Genomic DNA, 18,859 nt, shown 5'->3' on the forward strand with positions numbered 1-18,859 from the left:
TGAAAGTAAGCCAGTAAAATACTACTTGAATTCAAGTCTAAAAGTACAGCATTTGGTATTAAATATACTTAAGTATCAAAAGTAAATGTAAATTGAAAATTCCTTATATTAAGCAAAGCAGACAGTACCATGTTCTTGTTTTTTAAAATGTATGAACAGCAAGGGGCACACTCCCACACTCATTATTTACAAAAGATGCATTTGTGTTTAGTGAGTCCACCAGGCCAGAGGCAGTAGGGATGACCATGTATTCTCTTGATATGTGCTTGTCCTGCTAAGCATTCTGGGAAAATGTTTGAAGTTAAAAGTACAATATTTTCATTAAGAATGTAGGGAAGTAAAAGTAAAAGTTGTCAAAAATATAAATAGTAATGTAAAGTAGATACCCCCAAAAACTATTTAAGTAGTACTTTAAAGTTTTTTTTTTTTTACTTAAGTGCCTGATCTAACTTCACTGATTCACGTATCAATATTACTTGGAAAATACTGAACTCTACTGATCTCAATCTCTTACCCTAGTCTCTCTCACACACACACACACACACACACACACACACACACACACACACACACACACACACACACACACACACACACACACACACACACACACACACACACACACACACACACACACACACACACAATCCCCCAACCCCTCACTCCTGTGTAGTTCCAAAATGGCAGCTCACCATGCACAAAATGCATACATTTGTGTCTCGTTTGCCATGGTCAAACAAACAATCTCCACCATTCATCATCGATCACATCACTGCTAACACACTCCCTGCTCTGCTCTGTTGTCTGGTCTTCTCACCTACCGTGTGGCTTTTCTGCCTTCGTGGTTTTCAGCTGCAGAGAAATGGGCGTTAGAAACTGAAACGGGATCGGGATCAAGCTGTACTTACAACTCCCCATTCAGTCTCAGAATCTTTGACACATTATAATGCCAAGATCCCTCCACTCTTTACTGTTGAAGTATTTAGTTGAAAGCCTCTTATCTACTTACTAACTCCTCTATGTGCAAATAACTAACTAACTACACCTCAGTACCCTTAACCTACAGCAAGGGGGGCTACAGCCAGCCACACAGCCAGCAGGATACTCTACAACCCCTCAACAGTGCACGATGAGCATAAGGGCCATACTCAGAGAGAGAGAGAGAGAGAGAGAGAGAATAGTGGTAAATGGGGTAATAATGGTAATGGTGATTTAATGAGGCCTGGTCAAGGTTGAACCTCTGGTCAGGGCCAGATCTGACAATCACTGAACCCCTTTAAAACCCCTCTACCTTTTGAAGGGCCCGAAACAAGTGTGGACAGACCAAAAACAGTAAAGGGTAATGATATGTAGAGCAAACAGAACACCCACAGAGGTGAGAGACATGACCTGAGCTGAGGTACCGTAGACAAGTGGAATATCAGCATGCCTTGTTGCAGTGTCCAATCTGTAACCCAATCGTAGTGAAGTGAGAAAGAACTTTCATGTCAGTGGCAGGTAGCACAGAAGCCCTTGTTAGGGGGAATGTTGTCCTTGTCGCACACTGATCTGTTTCACCTGTCTTTGTGCTCGTCTCCACCCCCCTCCAGGGGTCCCCATCTTCCCCAGTGTATTTATACCTGTGTTCTCTTTTTGTTTGTTGCCAGTTTGTTTTGTTTGTCAAGCCTACCAGTGGATTTTCCCCTTGCGCCTGTCGCTTTCTAGTTTCTGTTTTCCTGGTTTTGACCATTCTGCCGGCCCTGAGCCTGCCTGCCGTTCTGTACCTTGTCACACCACTCTGGATTATTGATCTCTGCCTGCCCCGACCCCGAGACGGCCTGCCGTTTTGTTTTGTTACTCCAACGCTTTTGTGACTTCGACACAATCTGCATCTGGGTCTTCTCCTGAAATGTGATAGTCCTGTAGTTGGACTGAGATGAACGCCTTTACTTTCAGGTACAGTATCACTCAAAAGTTTGAACACACCTACTCATTCAAGGGTTTTTTGGAGAACCCCCCCCCCTGAAAAAACACACATGAAATCATGTAGCAAGCAAAAAAGTGTTAAACAAATCCAAATATATTTTAGATTGTCCAAATTAGCAACCCTTTGCACACTCTTGGCATTGTATCAATGGGGTGGCAGGTAGCCTAGTGGTTAGAGCATTGGGCTAGCAACTGAAATGTTGCTAGATCGAATCCCCGAGCTGACAAAAGAAAATCTGTCATTCTGCCCATGAACAAGGACGTTCCTCGGCTATCATTGTAAATAATGTGTTCTTAACTGACTTGCCTAGTTTAAAAATAAAATATCAAGCAGCTTCACCTGGAATGTTTTTCCAACAGATGCTAAACACTTGTTGGCTGATTTTTTTTTTTTTTTTTCCCTTCACTCTGTGGTCCAACTCATCCCAAACCAGCTCAATAGGATTGAGGCCAGGTCATCTGATGCAGCACTCCATCACTCTCCTTCTTGGTCAAATAGCCCTTACACAGCCTGGAGGTGTGTTGGATCATTGTCCTGTTGAAAAACTAATGGAAGTCCCACTAAGCGCCAACCAGATGGGATGGCGTATTGCTGCAGAATGCTGTGGTAGCTATGCTGGTTAAGTGTGCCTTGAATTCTAAATAAATCATAGTATCACCAGCAAAGCACCCCCACACCCCCTCCTCCATTCGTCACGTAGGGAACTATACAGAGATCATCCGTTCACCTACTCTGCATGTCACAAAGACACGGAGGTTGGAACCAAAAATCTCACATTTGGACTAATGTCCATTGCTCGTGTTTTTTGGCCCAAGCTAGTCTCTTCTTATTGGTGTCCTTTAGTAATGGTTTCTTTGCAGCAATTTGACCATGAATGTCTGATTCACGCAGTCTCCTCTGAACAATTGATGTTGAGATGTGTCTGTTACGTGAACTCTGAAGCATTTATATGGGCTGCAATTTCTGAGAATCTAATTAACTCTAATAAACTTATCCTCTGCAGCAGAGGTAACTCTGGGTCTTCCTTTCTCGTTGCGGTCCTCATGAGAGCCAGTTTCATTATAGCACTTGATGGTTTTTGCGACTGCACTTGAAGAAATGTTCAAAGTTCTTGACATTTTCCATATTGACTGATCTTCATGTCTTAAAGTAATGATGGACTGTCATTTCTCTTTGCTTATTTGAGCTGTTCTTGGACTTTGTCTTTTACCAAATAAGGCAATCTTCTGTATACCTCCCCTACCTTGTCACAACACAACTGATTTGCTCAAACTTATTAAGAAGGAAAGAAATTCCACAAATGAACTTTTAACAAGGCACACCTGTTAATTGAAATGCATTCCAGGTGACTACCCCATGAAGCTGGTTGAGAGAATGCCAAGAGTGTGCAAAGCTGTCATTAAGGCAAAGGGTGGCTACTTTAAACAATCTCAAATATAAAATATATTTTAAATAGTTAATACTATTTTGGCTACTACATGATTCCATGTGTTATTTCATAGTTTTGACATCTTCACTATTATTCTACAATGTAGAAAATAGTAAAAATAAAGAAAAACCCTGGAATTACACACCCTCATGACACTGAGTGAGGTGAGTGTGTGTGTTATAGCTTTCACTCCTGCCAGGGAGGCCCACTCTCACCTCTTTCCCCAACAGGGTCCTGTTGCCATGAGGGTCCTGTTGCCATGACATCAGAGTAGATAACCCAATCAGTGTGTGTAACCTGTTTATCAGAGCTGTGACCTTTTTTACTCTGCAGTTACCACGGGGGACAGCAAACGCACATCACAGATCACACTCACATCAGGCTCCATGAGTGGGCTCTCACTCTTTCGCTTCTATTTTGTCATTCGATCTCTCTCTTAATCAATCTGTAAATATCTCCTCTTGTCAATTTCTGTCTTTGTTTGATCTCAGGCAAAACATGTGCTGTAGGAGTATTAGTCATTCTCACCCTCTGGCCTGTACTGGGCTACGATGTTGACCGTCTGTCCAGCGTTCTTCAGAGCAGCAGCTGCCTGCTCATGGGTTGCACTGTGGAGCTCAACCCCGTTTACCTGCACACACACAGTTTGATCAATGAACAGCAAATGAACAAGGCATGTCAATGGAGATCTACAGTCAATTTAACCTTGTCAATAATACTCATAAATCACAAGAAATCAATAAGAGACTATCACGTTTCCGTGTGTGTGTGTGTGTTCTTACTGAGATGATGCGGTCTCCTTTCCGGAGCTCTCCACAGAGGTCAGCAGGTCCACCAGCCAGAATAAAGGAAATAAAGATTCCCTCTCCATCCTCTCCTCCTACTATGTTAAAACCCAGGCCTGTAGAGCCACGGTGTAACACCACCTTCCTGCGCTCCCTGAAACACACACACACATATAAGGGAGAGGGGGATACCTAGTCAGTTGTACAACTGAATGCCTTCAACTGAAATGTGTCTTCTGCATTTAAACCAACCCCTCTGAAGCAGCGAGGTGCAGGGGGCTGCCATAATCAACATCCACAGCACCCGGGGGACAGCTCAGGGGCAGAATGACAGATTTTTACATTGTCAGCTCTGGGATTCAATCTAGCAACCTTTCAGTTACTGGCCCAAAGCTCTAACCACTAGGCTACCTGCCGTATACACAGCATTACACACACATTGTTAGAGGTTGGTACTATACAGCCACAGTGTAGTACAAGTACAACCCATTAAATCAGAACACACACACCTATGTTACATACGGTACACCCTGTTACAAACTGATACACACACAAAGTCGAAGCCCAGACCCAAAAGGTGAAGTTCAGTTACTCCAGTCCTATTTTTGGATGTAGCATTCCCTCTAGTGGTGATTGCGAACATTACACGTCTGTCTGGTCTTTTACAGCCATTCTCAAAAGGCGGACCAATATCCGGACCCAGAACGTGGTCAATACGGACTGCGGGTCCCACTTTTTGGGGGGGAACTCGGTCGGCATTCGACTCCTGGTATCACATCAACACACACAAGACATGGAAAATGTGTAGAAATTCAGGAAATTAGTTTTAAAACGGGCAAACTTTTCCTTTCGCTCCATGGCATAATGTGTACAATTGCAGGAAATGATCTTTACAACTACCAACAAGAGGTGTGTGAACAATTTCAACAGTCTGGGGTCACATGGGTTGCGAGGTTGGGATTTTATAACAACACCGATACATGACAATATACATCCGGTCCATTGCCACCTAGGAAAGTTGTATGACTGGACCTTCTCAAATGAGTACCCCTGGTCCATTATTTCCTCAGAAAGGCAGCATAGACATAGACAGCAGAGGACACTGCTATGCTGCGTCTTTATATTCACCATCATTACTTCACTATCCTGAGTCCATTTTACATTACGAACGTTCAATGTCGTCTTGGTAAGCAACTCCAGTGTATATTTGGCCTTGTGTTTTAGGCTATTGTCCTGCTGAAAGGTGAATTTGTCTCCCAGTGTCTATTGGAAAGCAGCCTTTTTTATTTATTTTATTTTACCTTTATTTAACCAGGCAAGTCAGTTAAGAACAAATTCTTATTTTCAATGACGGCCTAGGAACAGTGGGTTAACTGCCTGTTCAGGGGCAGAACGACAGATTAGTACCTTGTCAGCTCGGGGGTTTGAACTTGCAACCTTCCGGCTCCTAGTCCAACTCTCTAACCACTAGGCTACCCTGCCGACTGAACCAGGATTTCCTCTAGGATTTTGCCTGGGCCTATTCAGTTAAATTTTATCCTAAAAAACTCCCTTGCTGAAGACAAGCATACCTTTGTATGTGGACACCTGCTCGTCAAACAACAACGTTTCTCACATCACATCATAGAAGTCATATATTTCAACAAAACTGAAGTATTTCAACAAAATGATTTTGTGCTATAGCGTCATCCCATTCATTGATTCACGATGGCGGAAACAGGAAATGTTTGTTTCCTTGGACTGTCGGCATTCAGCAGTGAAAACAAATTTAATCTGCTGGGGATTGCGTGCTATTAAGTGTATAATCTGCGACATGTTCGTAGTTGTCACGGGGAAAGGTCCGATGGATACCTTTATTTGTGAAAAACCTATCGAACTTGATGCAGCTAAAGAAAGGATTATTACTCTTCATGAAGAAGTAAAACATTTGACCGAGCACCTTGAATGGAATAAGGATTCTTGGAGACTATTGCCATTTTGAAATGCTTCCAGCTGTTGGCTGTTGCGGCCTGCACGCAGCCTGTGTCTCAGCCCTCTTCTCAGGTGAGATCTGTGGCTCTGGCCTAGCAATCTGATTGGAGCCACGACAGAAGCCGGATCATTCCGGCGATTGTGTTGAGTTCGATGGTGAGGCACACATCTGTACCTGGGGCAAAGACTGTACCTGGGGCAAAGACTGTACCTGGGGCAAAGATCAGGATGTCACCAGGTTGCTTCATGAAGCTGTGCGTCATAGTTAATGTGGGGTTGGATGACATTAAGTTGGCCAGATCGGAGCAGCTTAAAAATATTTGATAGACCTTGTTCACAAGATGAAAGACTTAAAGAAGTGTCCGTTCATCTCTGGCCCTCTTCCTCCACTGGGTCATAGAAGTGGCTTATTCAGTAGACCGCTAGCGCACCATGACTGGCTGAAAGTCTGTCGATCTGCAGGCATTACTTTTAGCGACAATTTTGATACCATTTGGAAACAGAAAACACTTTTCAGGGATGATGGAATTCACCCAAATCACTTTGGCGCGTGGACACTATCTAATCACTACCAGGTTAGCTCTGAGAAATGGACTCTTATGCTCTTTTACTAGCCCTGCTATGGCTAGAAAGGAGGGTACCCCCATTAGCATTTGTACTAATTTATATTGTAAAGTGAAGCCGCTGCTGTCTCAGGTAATCCCTACTATTATTAAATCTCAACGCCCCCAGAAAACAGGATAAACAATATGTAGGGCAGATTGGGGTACATTTTGACAATTTAATTTCCCTTGCTAAGCAGCCTTTGGTATCAATAATAGGTTGGTAGGTAATGATCCAGCTTTTATTGACACCACGTCATTTTGAAGCCTGACAAGGTTTGAAATTCATGCACCTAAATGTTTGCAGCCTTTGGACAAAAATGGACTACATCAAGATCTGGGCTTCTCAGGCAGATCCAGATATTTTAATTTTGATCAGAAACATGGTTATCTTAGAAAATTGTGGATTCTGAGTTTACTATCGGTGGTTTTAAAGTTTTCAGGGCTGATTTCAACAACACACCATTCTATCTAATACAAAAAGTAACCTTTCTGTGTCTCTTTTAAAGGCTTTGTCCAGTCCTAAACAATTTGAATTTATAGCTTTAAGTCTTCAACTAGGTTATAATTCTAAAGTAACTGTTCTGGAAGTCTACTGCCATTCCTCCACTAAGAAATGTTTGTTAACTGATTTAATAGCTTCCTTTTCTACTTCTGAGATGGGTTAGGATACGTGGGAGGTGGTCGTAGGTGACTTTAACCTGTCCTGGGGAACCCAAGACAGACTGTTTAAAGGATTTTTGTAATAACCTAAAGGGATTATACTAAATCAACAAGAATTTACCTTATGTTTACAAATACTCCAGAGAAATGTGTGGCTAGTGGTGTTTTCTCCCTGGATATTAGTGATCACTGGCCTATTGTTTGTATTAGAGATGTTGGGACTCATAGGGCAAAACCAAGCATTATTACGAGGAGAAATTTGTACAATTTTACTGAACAAGCTTTTTTACATGACCTCTACCATTATGATCTTAACGCTCTCTCTCCCTCTCTCTCTGCCACTCTTTCTCTGTTTTCTTTCTCACTTGGGCAAACATTCTGCCTCTCTCTCTCTCTCACTCTCTGTTTTCTTTCTCATTTCATTGCTCACGGCAACAGCGAGCATGGAGAGGGAGCAAAGCAGAGTGACAAGACAATTGGCAGCACACTTCAGTGTGTGTGTTTGTCTGCCTGTTTGTGTATGTGTCTATCCTGTGTGTGTGTGTGTGTGTGTGTGTGTGTGTGTGTGTGTGTGTGTGTGTGTGTGTGTGTGTGTAGACTACATATAAATCATACTTAGTGTCTGCCTCTGTCTGTAAGGTCCAGTGGATGTGTTTGAGGCTGAGAGACTGAGAAATGGACTGCTGTGGTCCCTGCTGTGGCCTGGCAATCTGTTCGTACTTATAACAGCACTGTATGTCTCTCTCTCTTGCTCTCTGCTGTGGCAGGAGAAAGCCGCCCAAGGTGACCAGAGCTTGTCTGGCTCACCTCCCTGCCCCCCAGACGTATCTCCCTAGGAGTTACACAGCTGGCCTCCCACTAGCTTCAACACCATTCATCTTTCATAACTTTATCTGCCAATTCCAGCAGCAGACAGAGCAAGAGAGAGAGAGAGGGCAGAGAGATACAGAGAGATAGGGGAGAGAGGGAGATGGCAGAGATAGAGACAGGGAGAGAGGGGGCATAGAGAGGGAGAGAGTTAGCAGAGACAGAGAGAGAACAAGAGTGGGAGAGTGAGGGAAAGAAGGGGTAGATAGCTGGAGACTGACAGAGAAAGGGATGGCTGGAGGAGGAGTAGTCGAAAGATGAGGAGGAGATACAGTGCCTTCAGAAAGTATTCATACCCCTTGATTGATGTTACATTTTGTTGTTACAGCCTGAATTCAAAATGGATGAAATATTTTTTTTCACCCATCTACACACACAACCCCATAGCGACAATTGTGAAACATGTTTTGAAACATTTTTGCTAATTTATTGAAAATTAAATACAGAAATATCTAATTTACCACACCCTGAGTAAATACAGTTGAAGTCAGAAGTATACATACACCTTAGCCAAATACATTTACTCATTTTTTCACAATTCCTGACATTTAATCCTAGTAAAAATTCCCTGTCTTAGGTCAGTTAGGATCACCACTTTATTTTAAGAATGTGAAATGTCAGAATAATAGTAGAGAGAATGATTTATTTCAGCTTTCATTTCTTTCATCACATTCCCAGTGGGTCAGACGTTTACATACACTCAATACGTATTTGGTAGCATTGTTTAACTTGGGTCAAATGTTTCGAGTAGCCTTCCACTAGCTTCCCACAATAAGTTGGGTGAATGTTGGGCCATTCCTCCTCACAGAGCTGGTGTAACTGAGTCAGGGTTGTAGGCCTCCATGCTCGCACACACTTTTTCAGTTCAGCCCACAAATGTTCTATAGGATTGAGGTCAGGGCTTTGTGATGGCCACTCCAATACCTTGACTTTGTTGTCCTTAAGCCATTTTGCCACAAATTTGGAAGTATGCTTGAGGTCATTGTCCATTTGGAAGACCCATTTGCAACCAAGCTTTAACTTCCTGACTGACGTCTTAAGATGTTGCTTCACTATATCCACATAATTTGCGTTCCTCATGATGCCATCTACTTTGTGAAGTGCACCAGTCCAGGGGCGATAAAGTCTTAGACCACTGTTATTCTACCCACAAGCAAGCATACCCAACCGTGATCTGCCCAACAATGCCTCTCTACCAGACAAACTCAATTCATTTTATGCAAGCTTTGACAACATCGTGCGGGGTGTGAGGGCAGTTACCGACCCAGAGGATTGGGTGATCTTGCTCTCCGAGGCCGACGTGAAAAAGGTCTTTAATCAGGTCAACACCCGCAAGGCTGCGGGACCCGACAATATTCCAGAGCGCATTCACATCACTGACAATCTGAAATGGTCCACTCCACACAGACAGTGTGGTGAAGAAGGCGCAACAGTGCCTCCTCAACCTCAGAGGGAGGAAGAAATTTGGCTTGGCTCCTAAGACCCTCAAAAACTTTTACAAATGCAAAATTGAGAGCATTCTGTCGGGCTGTATCAACGCCTGGTATGGCATTGCACTGCCCGCAACCGCACGGCTCTCGAGAGGGTACCCTGACTGCACTCAAGGACATCTACAGTACCCAATGTCACAGAATGGTCAAAAAGCTCATCAACCACCTGAGCCACGGCCTGCTCACCCCACTATCATCCAGAAGGCGAGGTCAGTACAGCTGCAGCAAAGCTGGGACCGTAAGACTGAAAAACAGCTTCTATCTCAAGGCCATCAGACTGTTAAATCGCCATCACTAGCCGGCCTCTACCCAGTACCCTGACCTGAACTCAGTCACAGTCATTAGCTGGTTACCACCCGGTTACTCAACCCTGCACCTTAGAGGCTGCTGCCCTATGTACAGTGCATTTGGAAAGTATTCAGACCCCTTCCCTTTTCCCCCATTTTGTTACGTTACACCCTTTTCCTAAAATGTATTAAATTATTTGTTTCCCCTCATCAATCTACACACAATACCCCATAATCAAAGCAACATTTTAGCAAATTTTTGCAAACGTATTAAATATAAAAAAACAGGTACCTTATTTACGTAAGTATTCAGACCCTTTGCTATGAGACTCGAAATTGAGCTCAGGTGCATCTTGTTTCCATTGATTATCCTTGAGATGTTTTTACAAATTATTTGGAGTCCACCTGTGGTAAATTCAATTGACTGGACATGATTTGGAAAGGCACACGCCTGTCTATGTAAGGTCCCACAGTTGACAGTGCATTGTAGGGCAAAAACTAAGCCGTGAGACTGAAAAGATTTGGCACGGGTCCTCAGATCCTCAAAAGGTTCTACAGCTGCACCATCAAGAGCACCCTGACTGGTTGCATCACCGCCTGGTATGGCAACTGCTCGGTCTCCAACCGCAAGGCACTACAGAGGGTAGTGCGACCGGCCCAGTACATCACTGGGGCCAATCTTTCTGCCATCCAGGACCTGTATACCAAGCGGTGTCAGAGGAAGGCCCTTAAAATTGTCAGACTCCAGCCACCCTAGTCCTAGACTGTTCGTACCGGAGCACCAAGTCTAGGTGCAAGAGGCTTCTAAACAGCTTCTACCCCCCCAAGCCATAAGACTCCTGAACACCTAATCAAAAGGTTATCCAGACTATTTGCATTGCCCCCCCTTTTACACCACTGCTACTCTCTTGTTATCATCTATCCATAGTCACTTTAATAACTCTACCTTCATGTACATACAGTATTATCTCAACTAACCTGTGCCCCCACACATTGACTCTGTACCAAAACCTAATGTTATTTTACTGCTGCTCTTTAATGACTTTTTACTTTTATTTCTTATTCCTATCCGTATTTTTTCAACTGCATTGTTGGTTAGGGGCTCGTAAGTAAACATCTCACTGTAAGGTCTACCTACACCTGTTATATTCGGCACATGTTATAATAAAACATTTGATTTGAAGCCCTTTGTAAAAGTGGTCAAATGGCGTGTGTTCATTATCACACAGCTTACCTTGTGATCTCATCGTCTCCCAATATGCTCTTGGGGATGGGTGAGTAGCGTCCGGGTGTGTCGGGGGTATGGGGCTGGCTATGGTAGTTGGATGGGGTGATATGGTTGTCCTTGTGAGGGGAATATGCTAAAGAAAAAAATACACACACAACAGGCCTCAGTGTGTAGATAGCAAGTTAGCATTAACGGCTAATGCTATGATAAACTGTAATAAAATGCTGCTTAGTGAGGGAGGAGCTAGGCTACACTAGGCTAATAACTCACTTTCTACTTGAGCCTTCCCTGGTGTAGACAGAGAGGTAGATCAGGAAACTATAAAACACATGGCTGGCAGGGGTAGGTAATCTCCTTAACTGAACACAATCTTCAATAATTGCATAAGCACCAGAACAGAACTCTCAATAATGTTGTCCAGGTAAAATATGGGAGTTACAATATGGGAGTTTCCTTAGGCAACCATGCAAAACTGAAGTGAGCTACTAAAAAATAAAGGATATTTTAATATAAGCATAGGTATATTAACTAAAAGCAATGCTTGTAGTTTCTTGAAGTGAGAAAAGTGACCAATATCTATGATAAAGGTGTTTATAGGTAAACAGGTTTTAAAGAGCCTATTTGAATGTGACCTGAACAGTGATTAAACCAATGTTTTCCACCAATGTCATATTTCCCATTATGTTTGGTCAAAGTCAAACTACAACCTCATCAGTCCAGTACTGTGAGACAGGAGGCATTGTTTTAAGTGAATAATACCAACGCTCTGCTCTGCCATCCTTGTTGATTGATATTGCTATGTAGGCTACTATCAAACCACAACTGGTCATTGATTGATTTCAGTTCTTAGTGTGCAGTGCAGACCGGGGGACATCCATGGGAGTATATTCAGCGATAATCAAATTGGCTCACATTATACCGACTACTGTAAACCCAATTCTGATGATCAGTAATTGGTCAAGATATAGGCCTACTCCCTCACTTTGACTACTGGATTACTACTGTAGCTATGGGGGACAGCAGCCAGCAACAGCAGCCAGCCATGTGGTTTGGTCCACACCACATGGCTCCTTTCAAATAACCTGCTGTCTGTCACAGCTGCCCTGGGATGAGTGGAAAGATTGTGATCACCATGTGTGCGTGTGTGTGTGTATGCATATATGTATGTGTGTGCCCTCACAGTTGGTGATGTCGGGCGGAGCGAAGCTGTCGTTCATGAAGACACTGGTGGGTTTCGCCACGTTCAAGTAAACCACATCGGGGGTGTTTTTCAAGGCCTCCACGGCATCCTCGTGACTCACCTCCTCAAGACAAGCGCTGTTTACCTGGAAGGAGAGAGAGGTGGTCATTTGGCTTTTCAGTTGATTTAGCATGTAGTTACATACAGTAGCTGACATAGCAGGCAAACAGGCTGGCATTTTTAACAAGGCACAACAAAACTTAATCTAAGTCCCTTAAAGAATCAAATCAAGTTGTATTTGTCACATGCACCGAATACAACAGGTATCGACTTCACAGTGAAATGCTTGCTTATATCCTTCCTGTTTGGCCCTGTCCGTGGGGTATCATCGGATGGGGCCACAGTGTCTCCTGACCCCTCCTGTCTCAGCCTCCAGTATTTATGCTGCAGTAGTTTGTGTCAGGGGGCAAGGGTCAGTTTGTTATATCTGGAATACTTCTCCTGTCTTATCCGGTGTTCTGTGTGAATTTAAGTGTGCTCTCTCTAATTCTCTCTTTCTTTCTCTCGGAGGACCTGAGCCCTAGGACCATGCCTCAGGACTACCTGGCATGATGACTCCTTACTGTCCCCAGTCCACCTGGCCGTGCTGCTGCTCCAGTTTCAACTGTTCTGCCTGCGGCAATGGAACCCTGACCTGTTCACCGGACGTGCTACCTGTCCCAGACCTGCTGTTTTCAACTCTCTAGAGACAGCAGGAGCGGTTGAGATACTCTTAATGATCGGCTATGAAAAGCCAACTGACATTTACTCCTGAGGTGCTGACTTGCAGCACCCTCGACAACTACTGTGATTATTATTATTTGACCATGCTGGTAATTTATGAACATTTGAACATCTTGGCCATGTTCTGTTATAATCTCCACCCGGCACTGTTATAATCTCCACGCGGCACAGCCAGAACATTAGGTCTGCGGAAACAAAAATATAACTGTTTGGTCATAATGACCATCGTTATATTTGGAGGAAAAAGGGGGAGGCTAGCAAGCCGAAGAACACCATCCCAACCGTGAAGCACGGGGGTGGCAGCATCATGTTGTGGGGGTGCTTTGCTGCAGGAGGGACTGGTGCACTACACAAAATAGACAGCGTCATGAGGAAGGAAAAGTATGTGGAAATATTGAAGCAACATCTCAAGACATCAGTTAAAGCTTGGTCACAAATGGGTCATCCAAATGGACAATGACCCCAAGCATACTTCCAAAGTTGTGTCAAAATGGCTTAAGGACAACAAAGTCAAGGTGTTGGAGTGGCCATCACAAAGCCCTGACCTCAATCCTATAGAAAATGTTTGTGCAGAACTGAAAAAGTGTGTGCGAGCAAGGAGGCCTACAAACCTGACCAGCTCTGTCAGGAGGAATGGGCCAAAATTCACTCAACTTATTGTGAGAAGCTTGTGGGAGGCTACCCTAGCGTTTGACCCAAGTTAAACAATTTAATGGCAATGCTACCAAATACTAATTGAGTGTATGTAAACTTCTGACCCACTGGGAATGTGATGAAAAAAATAAAAATAAATCATTCTCTCTACTATTAGTCTGACATTTCACATTCTTAAAATAAAGTGGTGATCCTAACTGACCTAAAACAAGGAATTTTTACTAGGATTAAATGTCAGGAATTGTGAAAAATGTAGATTAAATGTATTTGGCTACGGTGTATGTAAACTTCTGACTTCAACTGTATTTACTCAGGGGTGTGATAAATGAGATATTTCTGTATTTAATTTTCAAAAAAAATTCAACTGTATATATACACTGAGTGTAGAAAACATTAGGAACACCTTCAAATATTGAGTTGCACCACTTTTTTCCACTCAGACCAGCCTCACTTCATTGGGCCATGGGACTCTACAAGATGTCAAAATCGTTCCACAGGGATGCTGGCCCATGTTGACTCCAAAGCTACTCATAGTTCTGTCAAGTTGAATGGATGTCCGTTGGGTGGTGGACCATTCTTCATACACGGTAAACTGTTGAACATGAAAAACCAAGCAGTGTTGCAGTGCTTCACAGACTCAAGCCGGTGCACCTGAAACATATCCATTTCAAAGGCACTTAAATCTTTTGTCTTGCCTATTCACCCTTCGAATGGCACACACACACACAGGACACCTACACCACCCGATGTCACAGGAAGGCCATAAAGATCATCAAGGACAACAACCACCCGAGCCATTGCTTGTTCACCCCGTTATCATCCAGAAGGCGAGGTCAGTACAGGTGTATCAAAGCTGGGACCGAGAGACTGAAAAACAGCTTCTACCTCAAGGCCATCAGACTGTTAAACAGCCATCACTAACACTGAGTGGCTGCTGCCATGTCATATGTATATACTGTACTCTATACCACCTACTGCATCTTGCCTATACCGTTCTGTACCATCACTCATTCATATATCTTTATGTACATATTCTTCATTCCTTTACACTTGTGTGTGTGTGTAAGGTAGCTGTTGTGAAATTGTTAGGTTAGATTACTCGTTGGTTATTACTGCATTGTCGGAACTAGAAGCACAAGCATTTCGCTACACTCACATTAACATCTGCTAACCATCTGTATGTGACAAATAAAATTTGATTTGATTTGAGATAGGGTCAATGCAGATAGTCTGTGTAACCATTTAATTAACTATTTATCAGTCTTATGGCTTGGGGGTAGAAGTTGTCTTGAAGCTTGTTGGTCCTAGAGCCGATGCTCCGATACCGTTTGCTGGACGGTAGCATAAGGGTGACTTATTTGGGCCTTTCAGCTGATATGGAGGTGATGTACTGGGCTGTCCAGACCACCCTCTGTAGCGGTTTTTGATCGAGGGCAGTGCATTTGCCATATCAAGCGGTGGTGCAGAAGGTCAACATGTTCTCGATGGTGCAGTTGTAGAACTTTTTGTGGATCCGAGTGCCCATGCCAAGTCTCTTCAGTCTCCTGGGGTGGAAGAGGACCTATTGTGACCTCTTCACAACTGTGCGGTTGTGTGTGGACCATATTAAGTCCTTAGTGATGTGGACCCCAAGGAACTTGAAGCTATTGACCCGCTCCACTACAGCCCTTGGTCTTACTGACATCTGACCTCCTCCCTTTATGCTGTCTCATCGCCATTGGTGATCAAGCCTACCGCCACTGTGTTGGAGTTGTGCGTGGCCACGCAGTCGTGGGTGAACAGGAAGTACAGGAAGGGTCTAAACACACACACATGAGGGGCCCCTGTGTTGCGTCCAAGGATAAGCCGTACCATCAAACAGAACCTGGTAGGGTGGGGGCTAGCAGAGCTAGGAGAGGTGAAGAGATATGCACTTCAAATTGGCTACTATTGATCAGTATCAGCCTACCTAAGTCTGTTTAGATATGCGGCGATATTGACACATGGGCGGAGCCAAGTGTCAACAGGGAGCAAGGATGGTAGAGCAGGTTAGGAAACACTGCAGGTTAGGAAAGACGTTGTGGCCTATGAGATAACGAACTACTTAATCTTTTTTTAATATAATAGATAAATATAGTAAATGGGTAGAAGCGTTCCCAACTTCCTTGGCGGACACGATTATGGTAGCTAACACATTAGGTCAAGATATTATCCCTAGAGTTGGTTTACTAGGATCTATTTCTTTAAACAATGGATTACATTTCAGCTAATCAGGTAGACCATAAAGAAATGCCAGAGTTAGAGAAACCAGAACAGGTAGACATAGAAGTTTAAGATATACTAGCAGAACACATGAGAAGACTGTTTGTTAACCAAGATTTTGTGTCCAACAGGTGAATTACAGGAGAAGGTGATTCACTCCATCCAACCAGGAGACTGGGTCTGGGTCCAATCCCTCAAGAAAAAAGACTGGAAACAGCCACGGTGGAAAGGACCATACCAGGTGCGACTGGTGACAGCCTTTGCAGTACAAATAGTGGAAAGAGCCACCTGTGTCCATATTACACACTGCAGGAGGGTAAGACACCCTGACACTGTCCAACAAACACAGAGTAGGAGAAGAACCGAATACCAATAGGGTTCGGGGTCACCTCTCTAACGAAGATTCCCTAACCCGCCCGATCCTCACTGTGTGCGTTCAATAGAAGTGGAAGTATGGGTTGGCCTCTAGCTAGTGATATGTTCTCTGGAAAGGGGTGGGGCTTTACAGGAGTGCTGGTTGGTCTGAGCTGTCTGATTGTGGGAGCCATATTCCTAATACACCATGACCCACCTGAGAAGGCAGAAGGTGGTAACTTGACCCATAGTGTAGAAGATGAGGATTTTGTATTACCAAAGTACAAAAGGTCACTTAATCTGGGTACAAAGGAAGTGAGAGTTGAGCTAGGGAAGGATGTTTCAGTTGAGTTCTATGTAGACCAAATGGGGTGTCTGACCCCTCGGCAGTCTAGAACTATGGGCCTTTATGGAAGATATCTGTGCAGGTCCCTGTGTAATTCATGGAATCAGGTCATAGCTCACAGAGAGAGAAGGCTATGTAAATCCACACTCCCAATATGGAAACAGATGGAGTTTAGTAAAGGTGAGGGTTTTTGACTGTAATCCGGAGCAAGGGCTGTATTGCATAAAGGTACGAAATACCATTAAAAATGTAAATAAAGAGGATCTTGGGTTATGGTATGTTGGTTTTGGTATGTTGTTCGACACTACGGTACCATTCCGGGTAGCAGAGGTTAGAGCCGGTGATAGTTCTACGGCCAGTCAGAGTCCAAGCAGTTCCCCTGACAAAATGGATATTACCAGTGTAGTCATCCAGAGCCAAGGACCGGTGTGGATAGTTCAGACGAAAGATCTTAAGGAAGTGATTGAGGTGGAGACTGGGTTTGGGGATTCCAACCTATGGTTGGAATGGATTCAGTATACAGCTAGATCAGTAGCTAAAGAAGAATGTTATGCCTGCACCACAGCCAAACCTCAGACAACCATCCCGTTTCCACTCAATGGAATTAATTCACCCAGGGGAATGGCCTATATGGTAAAGCTGTTCATGAAGGCAGCGAAGCCAGACAATGACAGTTGCACTGATCTGCATTATCTGTATCCCCATGTGCCCATCACAACCAGACTTCCCCCTTTCACAGTTGCTGGAGGAAACTATTATTGTATGGCTCGATACAACACACATGGACAGGACATAGGGGAAGTAAGAACATGCAATAGGACAGAGAATGTTACAACCGACGAAACAATGAGGGACCTGACTGGGTGGTTGAGTTCCGAGGACTTTAGTAAGATAAAAAGGTCTAGAGCGGATGTCTGGTGGTTGTGTGGAGGTATGAAGCTGTGGCCTAACCTGCCTACAAATTGGACCGGTATTTGTGCAATTGTACAGTTAGGCATGCCCTTTATGCCCTTATCAAACACAAAGACCAAGTGCCAGGTAGAAGAGAGAGAAGGATTGCTCCGTCAGGGTCCTTTGACAATAGAGTTTACATTGATAGCATTGGGGTTCCAAGGGGGGTGCCTGATGAGTTCAAAGCTAGGAATCAGATATTGGCTGGATTGGAATCAAGCATCTTCTGGTGGTCAACTCTCAATAAAACTGTATATTGGATAAATTATACGTACTATAACCAACAGCGTTTCATCAACTATAATAGAGATGCTATAAAAGGGTTATCAGCTGCAACTAGTTTGATGGAATGGCAGAATAGAATAGCATTGGATATGCTACTGGCTGAGAAGGGAGGGGTGTGTGTGATATTCGGATCGGAATGTTGTACTTTTATCCCCGATAACACAGCTTCAGATGGATCAGTGGCCCAGGCCCTGGCTGGTTTAACATGTTGAGGATAGGGGGCAGTATTTTCACTTTAGATGAATTGCATGCCCATAGTGAACTGCATCCTACTCTGTCCTAGATTGCTAATATATGCATATTAGTATTACTATTGGATAGAAAACACTCTGAATTTTCTTAAACTGTTTGAATTATATATGTGAGTATAACAGAACTCATAGGGCAGGCAATCTTCCAAAGTGAAATTCTGAATGTGTGTCAACTTTGACATCATCGCACCCTCCTTTCCCAACCAGATATGGACCTGGTAGCACTTCCTACGCCTTCCATTAGATGTCCTCATTCAGTAGAAAGTGGAATGGAGCATTTGCTGTGAACTTTGACCGAATGGGAGGGGAAATAGTCAGTGTCCCGACAGAATGCCATTTTCCTGTGGCGCATTTCTCTGTGGGTGCCACCGCCGTTCCATTTGGCTGCAGCTGAAAACGTATGATCCGGTTGGAACGTTATTGGGTATATATGAAAATAACATCCTGAAGATTGATTCTCTACTTAGTTTGACCAGTTTATTCGACCTGGAATATATCTTTTTGAAGTTTTCGTGCGAGTTGTCCT

General features: G+C 43.6%; 1 protein-coding gene across 1 annotated transcript in view; it reads right to left on the reverse strand.

The window, feature by feature from the left end:
- Window positions 1–18,859, reverse strand: part of LOC115145287 (discs large homolog 1-like protein) — a 205,166-nt gene that overhangs the window by 67,800 nt on the left and 118,507 nt on the right. Inside the window, exons 8-11 of the mRNA XM_029686743.2 lie at window positions 12,469–12,613; window positions 11,295–11,421; window positions 4,178–4,334; window positions 3,924–4,026 (exon numbers count right to left, since the gene is read on the reverse strand). Of these exons, the coding sequence (XP_029542603.2) occupies window positions 3,924–4,026; window positions 4,178–4,334; window positions 11,295–11,421; window positions 12,469–12,613 (532 nt within the window). The remainder of the gene's footprint in view (window positions 1–3,923; window positions 4,027–4,177; window positions 4,335–11,294; window positions 11,422–12,468; window positions 12,614–18,859) is intronic.

Source organism: Oncorhynchus nerka, linkage group LG17 (genome assembly GCF_034236695.1).
Source record: "Oncorhynchus nerka isolate Pitt River linkage group LG17, Oner_Uvic_2.0, whole genome shotgun sequence".
NCBI lineage: Eukaryota > Metazoa > Chordata > Actinopteri > Salmoniformes > Salmonidae > Oncorhynchus > Oncorhynchus nerka.